This window comes from Herpailurus yagouaroundi, unplaced genomic scaffold (assembly GCF_014898765.1).
Source record: "Herpailurus yagouaroundi ecotype Mexico unplaced genomic scaffold, PumYag 246, whole genome shotgun sequence".
NCBI classification, from domain to species: domain Eukaryota; kingdom Metazoa; phylum Chordata; class Mammalia; order Carnivora; family Felidae; genus Herpailurus; species Herpailurus yagouaroundi.
This window is the reverse complement of record NW_024412463.1, coordinates 8158187-8166471: the sequence shown is the minus strand read 5'-3', so window position 1 is coordinate 8166471 and position 8285 is coordinate 8158187. Positions and strand designations below refer to the sequence as shown.

Genomic DNA, 8285 nt, shown 5'->3' with positions numbered 1-8285 from the left:
CCTTGATTCTTTTGTGGGTGCCGCTATAAATTCCATAAATTTTTTTTCCCCGCCCCGGCCCCGCCGCGGCCCCCCAGGGGGGGGGTGGCCCCCCCCCCCCCCCCCCCCGATCAGGGTCTGCTGTGACTCGCTCCCTTCCGTGACTTCCCGGAGAAGGGCAGCGCTGATTCGGGGAGAGGTCTGAGCCTGGCAGCTCGGTGGTTTTCAAACCCCGGCGGGCCACTTCCGGGATACCAATTTTAATGAACTGCCCTCGCTCCGCATTTAATTTACAAGTTATGTAAAGCCTCCGCAGAAAAGCATCCTCGCCACTGCCTCGCCGAGACAGACTGGCAATTTTCTTTCTACGGCCCCCCAATTCATTCCCCAGGAGCATCAGGCAGAGATCTTCAGGCGATGAGAAAATGGAAACACGCGCATTTCTGCACCGCCTGAAGTGTGTTTAGTTTCAAAAGGAAAAATGAAACGCATCTCGGCGAGGCTCGCTTCATCTTCAGAATGAGCGCACAAGCTATGGAGGCGAACACATCGAGGTGCGCGGCCGGTCGGGGCGGCCGGGGCAGGAGAGCTCGCTCACCAGCCTTACACACGACTGCTCCGAGTGGGACCTGCTCAGAGGCACCCTTGGTGCCAAATGAGAGGATCTAAGCACTTGCTCGATTCAACCTCTCGGAGGTTCCATTTCCTCGTGTGCGCAACAGAGCCCCCGTGCCCCCTGGGTCACAGCAGTCGGGAGGATTCGGCTCAGTGACGGAATGTACCGGCAACACTCGGCACGGTGCGGAGGGAGCGTCGCAACGGTGGCAACTTTCTCTAAAAGGCCCCTATCAAAGCGGCTCTGCGGAAGGCTTAAAAAAAAGGGGGAGGGAAGGGGAGGGGAGCGGAGGGGGAAGCCACCTACAAATCCGATCGGGCCAGGGCCACCCTGAGGGACCCCACTTTACGTGCGGCACGTGTGGTCTCCGAGCTGCCCTTCGGGTACCGGAGAGTAATCGCAGGCCGCGTCAGATCTGTGCACGGGGACCAGGGACATCCGTCCACTGTTCGGGGGCTTTCTAAATACAAGTCCGTTTCTGCTGATCTTTGGAAGCACTCGCTTCCAGCCAGCGGCACACACACCCAAGCTTAACCGAGACAGGGCTCCCCAGAGTGCTCCTGACAACTCCAGAGTTTGAGTCGGTCCGCCTCCAGCCGGATGGACTCAACAGAAAGGGGCCGGGGAGGCCGCCCTAGAGCACAGGCCGCGCGAGACGCCCTCAGTGAGCTGCCATCGCCAGCAGGGGGCGCAGCGGCCTCTTCACCTGAGAAGGGCTGGGAGAGGGGCGTTACTGAAGGGTTCAAGGTGACTGACGCCCAGGTCCCATCTCTCTCGTTTTTTCCGTTTCAAACCAAGAATTCCACAAACCGTAACCAGAAACTTGTAAATGGTCCAGTTCTTTAGAGAAAGGGACTGAAAATGACAAACGCTGTTGTATTTTGGCATGGATTCGGAGTTTGCAAATATAAAGATTTGTGAGTGCAAAAAATATAGGCACCATTTGAAAAATGTTAAGCTACTTACATATGGTACATATGCTACACACACACACACGCACACGCGCGCGCGCACGCACACACACACACACACACACACACGAGTTTGTTTTCAAATTAATTTGAAAGGCTATTTAGCTCTGAGCCATCACTGCATTCAGTTATATCTGACTCAGCACAGCCTGCAAGTCCGCGCTGATATCTTTCGATAGCAATTCTGTTCCCGGGATTTGTTTGAAAGCGTTTAGGTTTTCACGGATCACTGGAGGTTCCTCATTTTTCCCCCTTCTGTGTTATGTAGGTATAAGCCGTCTCTCTAGGCATAAACTGTCCACTGGTAAAAATCAATTTTGATTTTATCAGTATTTATTACTGCTGGTGCCAGCAATTTAGAAGACGAGGGAGGTAAGCGAAACATGCAAACTAGGAGAAAGAAAAAAATTAAAGCCGGGTCCTCATACCTACAAGTAACACAGCCTGCTGTCTTCAAGAGGTATTCTGGTACTGTGCGGAGAGAGCTTAAATTATCAGTTTAAAAATGCAATCAATAAAAATTTAGAGGACTCTCTTATTGCTTACATTGCTTATGTATTTGTGGGCTTGGTGGCAGGTCCCTACGAGGGCACCGCTCCCAGAGGGGCTGGAAAGTGGTACCCGAGGGCAGGCGGGGGGGGGGGGGGGAGGGGTGGCTTGCTTCCGGGCTGGCACCCCGGCCGGCATCAGCCCTGCCCGCGCCAGACCAGTTTGTTCTGATTACCTCCTCTTGGGGCAGGACAGACCCACGTCAGGGGAACACACGTCCACCTCTTTACCTTTCCTCTCATTCCTTCTCTTCTGTCATTCTCATCTGAGCAAAAGACACTCAAGAGGTGCGTACTCCTCCAGGTTCAAGATCTTGACTGTCTGTGGCTCCCGCAACGGTCCCAGACCCTTGGCAGTGCTCGCCCCCCACACACTCACCCTCGCCTGACACGCCCTTCACCGACTGCACGGTTCCATGACATCCAGTCTGCCCACCATCACCCTCCATCTCTCCCCGGGGAGTTCCCTTCTTCTGCTCAGAAAGTTCCATAAACTAACATGCGCTCACCAAATCTTAACCTCCAAAGAAGAGAGATTTTATAGGATGAATAGTCAGAAAGAAGACAACTCTGGATCTCAAATTCAGATTTTCAGCTGTGAGCAAAATGCCCTCATCTTTGAGAAGCTGAACGCCGGCTCCTACATATACATGAGACACTAAATCGCTTTGCAAGACCCAAAACAGAACGGATATCCGAGGCACTCTTTTCAAGAACTCACTCGCCCCAGGATAGGCACGGGCAGACTCCAGCCTCACCGGCCAAATCCCACCAGCCGTTCTTGTGAGTGAGGTTTTGTGGGAACGCACAGCCACGCCCTTCGAGAACAAGCCTGCAGCTCTCTGCTCTAGAGAAACGGGAACAGCTGGAGACCCTGCTGGTCCCTTCCCGTCAAGGCCATCGGGTGCTGCCAGCCACGGAGAGTGGTTCGCTGCAGCTCCCACACCTGGACTGGAGTCTGCTTACAGAAAATTCATGGCAGAAAGCGTCTCATTCTGTTCCGGAAGCCCCCAGATCCGCACGCACGAGAGAAGACTGGACACTAACTTCTACTTGGGTGGCCCTCCACGTCGGGCGCTCTCAACGCGGTCTGACTGACAGGTGTGTGGCTGAGAAGCAGGGCCACTCCGTGTTCACCGTGAGCACTTGGGACGCACAGGAACTTCTCGTGAAGACAGAAGCTACTTACTTACTCAGCCTACAGGCACCCAGCTGCCAGGCTTTAGGTCCCTGACCAGACCCCCAGAGACACAGCCAAGGCCCTTGTGCCCCAGCCAAGTTCAGGAGCAATGTGACTCAAGTGAATGACTTCTAACGACCTTCTTCCTTTTGATGGATCTGTCTTTTCAAACCCACCCACTCCCTGGAGCCGCACTCAGCCTGCCGTTGTTCACTAATCTTCCCTGCCTGGCTCCTTGACCCAAAGGAGACTTCTTTTCCTACTGAAGGGCAAGGTAATGGAAGGGCGAGGGTGACCAGTTGCTTAAGATTTTCAACAGTTTTATTTTTATACTTTCAGTTGAAGCCAACGCGCCACACACACACACACACACACACACACACACACGTATATAGCTATATCTATATTTAAATCATTAAACATGTATTTTCATTGATAGGGCTCATTTTAAAGCCAACCTTCCAATAACAAAATAATAACAAGGATCATAAAAATAATAATTTCCCCTCTACAGCAAAGGTGACAAAATGACAAAAGAACTCTTAATTCTGGGGCTTTATTTTAATTTTTTTTCTTTTTAAGATGCTACATAGTCGAACAGAATTGGATTGGTCTTTTATGGCATAAAATTAATTTACAGTCAAACTCCCAATAACTACTTGACGACTATCTGAAGAGCCTGTGGCCCCTCTCCCCGCCCCCACCCAGCTGGCTCCCTCTCCGCCACCACCCTGCCGCCCCATCTCGGGCCAGGGCCACACGGGAAAGGTCAGGACCAGACTCGGGGCGCACGTGCTGGAAGTGTAAGTGGTGGCTGAGGGACAACGAAGGAACAAGAAAGAACGTCAGCTACTCTTCTCCATCAGAAAGGGTGACAGAGTTGACCGCTGATACTAAGAAAAATTCCCTCTCGATGACGACTGTCGTTCGTCTACACAGAGAAACACTTCGTGGCAGCTGTTCCCAACGTTCACAGCACCCCCACCTGCATCGACGCGCAGAGCCCAGAGCCTGGGGGGGGGGGGGGGGGGGAGGAGCCCGCAGCCCTCCGGCAGCACAGGTGCGATATGGAGGCCACAGCATTAATCATGATCTCGTGGCAATAAGGAAACATGAGAGGAAATACATTAAATAAGTTAAATATGCGTTACACATCTCTGAAGAACAATTCCATCTCACTACGTGAACCAACAGTAATTCAGCTTGGTCCCTTTAAGAGAACAAAGCATTGACTTTAATTTCCAAAGTGGTGGGTCAGTCGGTCACCGGCCGCCTCCCGCTCCCGACGGGCAGATCCGACGCTGCCACAGCACAATTCTTCCGGCTTCTGACCCCGTTCGTCAGTCCCAGGGAACCGACGGCCAGGGCAGAACGTGGAGAAGCAGCCCGGGGAGTGAGGGGGCGGGTGGGGGGTTGCTCTGGGGAGGGGACGGCCCTCCCCACCCCCACCGCACCGGGCTCCAGCTCCCCTGAGGGCCAGCACCAACCGGCAGGAAGACTGTCTCGTTCTAAGAGAGGTAATCAGTCCAGCCACACGTACCAAGGCTACAAATGTTTAAAATGACACTTCCAACATGCCATTATGGTTTAATCACGGTTTCCCTTGTCATTCACAAAGATCATTATGTTCCCCGATCACTTACTATACATTTTTCACTTTCTAAAAGATTGTTACGTTATAATTTGTGTGTGCGTGTGTGTGTGTGTGTGTGTATGTGCACGCGTGCGCACGCGTGGGGAGGGGGTAATTTAAAGGCAAGACCTGTGAGATGTCATCATACATTAACTTCTTTTGACACATGGTTATGATAAATTCAAACCCCACAGAATGGCGGGCCCGTCAACGCAGTGTGCCACCCTCCGCCTGCCGCGTCTACAAGGCGATCTTCCCTATGATCACACCGACAATGAAGAACAAAACCACGAGAGCAAGGAGCCGGGCGCTGAGGCCCTCCTCCTTCCCAGCTGTGGCTGACACGGGGACGGGGCTGTGGCTCTGCACCGTCTTCCTCATGCGAAGTCCGTCTTCTTCCTACGGAAGCAAATGCACATTTTCAAAGACAACCCAAGGCCCCAGAAGCAGAAGTCAGCTGTACAGTTTAGCAGAGCAGGGTGGGCTTTTAATCACAGACTTGGATCACGTGGTGTGGTCCAGCCTCCTCACTTTTCAAAGGGAGAAACTGAATCCCACAGAGAAGAAGGCACTGGCTTGAGGCCAGGGAGAAAACGCTGCCAGCAGCCGGCCCCTCTTTCCTTCTGCCCACCTACACGAGGCTGCCAGTGCACCTTTTTATACCACACATCTAAAGCAGGGCCTCGGTTCCCCGTGACTTACAGAGAAAAAGCTCCCGACGGGGTCCGCCAGGCACATGTGAGACCTGGGACCACCCACCGTCCTGGCCGCGTCTCCGGGCCACCCTTCTAGACCCGACTCCAACCCTCTCTGTCCTTCTTCCTCTGATGAGCAGTCTTCCCTGCTCAGGGCATCAAAGTGTGAACGACAGGCATTTCCCGAAGCACAAATCTAAAAAATCACAAGAAGCTACACAGGTAGGGGGCCCACAAGTTTTCCAGTGCAGAGCTCTGTAGTTGATGAGTTACATGGAGACTGCTGGATAGAAAACAATGGTATCTGGAATACTATTAAAATGTGACACAGTTTGATCAATGCATCTCAAATATTTTCGACTTAAAGCAAGGAATTCCCGCCAAAGGAGCAACATCCTTTTTCACATCTCTACAGACATTCGGCCACACTTTTCCCTCAACTACATACATACGCACAGAATAGAAACCCTTTCTTTCTTCACTGATCCCAAGGCCCAGCGCACATTCCTCAACAGGGCATGCGTCTCTCTACGTGGTCCCGGGCGTGCCTCCGGCTAACGACCCCGTCTGCTCATCCCCAGACTCGTAGGTCCTGGAGACAACAGGCAGCCAGCCCGCCAAGCTGACTCTCCAGGCACTTGGGGCCATCTCTGTGGGACCACTCATCGGTCGGGCCTCCGGGACCCGTGTCTGTGTCTCCCCAGCGACCCCGGTCAACGGGGAGCTCCTCCATGGCAAGGACAGCTCACGTATGCACCCGCAGTGCCAGGTACAAGGGAGGGCCTCGAGAGGCGTGTTGGCCAAATGAAAGAGTGAAAGGACACAAAACAAGAAATCAGTGTTTGGCAGGGATAAAGAATCTTCTAACGTCAAGACTGGTCTGCTAGTATTGTGAAGATGTTCTGCTCACGGGGCACGGCCAACACCACTGCACAGTGATGAATGAGCGGCGTCATTCGATTAACTTCAAAAAAAAAAAAAAAAAATGGGCACAGCAAACTACAGCATTTATTTTACTGGGTTTATATAGAAGCTATTTCTACCTATTTATCACTTGAAACGTTTCTGAAGAGAAATACACTCAAGGAGAAGCTTCAGGCAGATCTTAGATTTTTCGCCAAAAAGTAAAGTGTCGGCTTCATAATTTACTCCATACCAAAAGTTACTGAATGAGGCAAACCAAGATTACTGCAAAGAAAGAAAATGATGCCACTTTCCAGACACTGTCAGTTCTCCTGTATCCACTACACTGTCAGCATGAAAGAAGGAAAAGTCAACTGAACTGAATTTCTCATGTGCATCTGGTGCCACGGTAGTTAAAGAGCGACCGACAGTCCAGGGCCTGGTGGGGCAGCAGGACCGAGAAGACAACAGGCCGGCCTCATACTTAAGCTGCAACAGAAGTTCCTAGGATCAGATGTTCAGAAACCTCTTCAAGACCCAAGACCCCGTCTGAAACACACATACTCTTAAAGCTGGAAGGGGCCTCAGACACGTTCTGTGAGTGGAGGCCCAGGAGACGCCGTGACCACCACAGATTCAGAGCGGGTCAAGTGTAAGCAGTCACTACCACAACACGCGAGGGCTCCGGGGCCAAATGAGGGACGCCCTGCCCCCCCCCTCCCCCACCCGTGCAGCCTGACCCTCTAACGCCAGTGCCGACCCCTCCGTCAGCATCCGCCCACCGGAGACTCGGGGGCCTCCTTCTGTGGGCTCCACCTGTCTGCCGTGACAACTTCCTGTCTCCGAGCTCCTCACCACATTAGTAGTTTGTTGAGACCCTACTGCCCAGACCCACCTAGAATCTCCAAAATCCAGAATGACGCCTGTGTTAGAGTACAGGTCAGTATTTACCCTCCTAAAAAAGGACTCTCATCCAGTGGGGATGGAGTAGGATTTGAAAATGTGAAGTCAGGATACCCACTGCGGTTTTGTTTTTAATCTCAGAATTGATCTTCAATTTATACTAGTGGGAAGATGACAGAGGCTTTGTTTCTCAACACGAGGACAGGAGTCTGCAGGCTGAAGCGGGAGAATGGGAAAGATGCGGACTCTGGGGCACACAGCCCGGGTTCTCACCTCACTGACCATGTGATCTCAGGCAAGTCACTTAACCTCTCTGTTCCTCAGTTTCCTCATCTGTAAAGTGGGGATGATGATAATCCCTACACTTCACCAAAGGCTTTAGAAGATCCAATAAATTATAACACACAAAGTACAAGGGAACAAGAATCTGAATAGCTGAGAAACTTCTGCTCAAGGGACGCTGGTTAATTAGAGGGCAGGGGGTTGTTCAGAGCTCTTTTGAGAACCTGATGAAAGCCACAGACCTCTCTCCCTGAGGAAAGAATGTGCAAATACAAAACAACTCTACAAATTCAGGGATTCATCAACTTCACCACCCAAGATCACAGGAGGAAAGCCCTTGTTTTCTGCAGATTGTCAGGAATAAAATACCACTGGGGCACCTGGCTGGCTCAGTCGGTACAGCATGCGACTCTTGGTCTTGGGGTGGTTGAGTTCGAGCCCCATGTTGGGTGTGGAGATTACTTAGAAGACTTATAAACTCTTTAAAAAAACAAGAAAGAAAAGAAAAGAAAAGGAAAGGAAAGGAAAGGAAAGGAAAGGAAAGGAAAGGAAAGGAAAGGAAAGGAAAGGAAAGG

The 8285-nt window shown here is 51.8% G+C and overlaps 1 protein-coding gene across 1 annotated transcript in view; it reads right to left on the bottom strand.

Annotated features, from left to right (window-relative positions):
• Positions 1 to 3831: 3831 nt before the first annotated feature.
• Positions 3832 to 8285, bottom strand: part of VAPB (VAMP associated protein B and C) — a 30809-nt gene continuing 26355 nt past the window's right edge. The window contains exon 7 of the mRNA XM_040459746.1: positions 3832 to 5326. Coding sequence (XP_040315680.1) covers positions 5168 to 5326 — 159 coding nt within the window. The 3' untranslated portion in view covers positions 3832 to 5167. The remainder of the gene's footprint in view (positions 5327 to 8285) is intronic.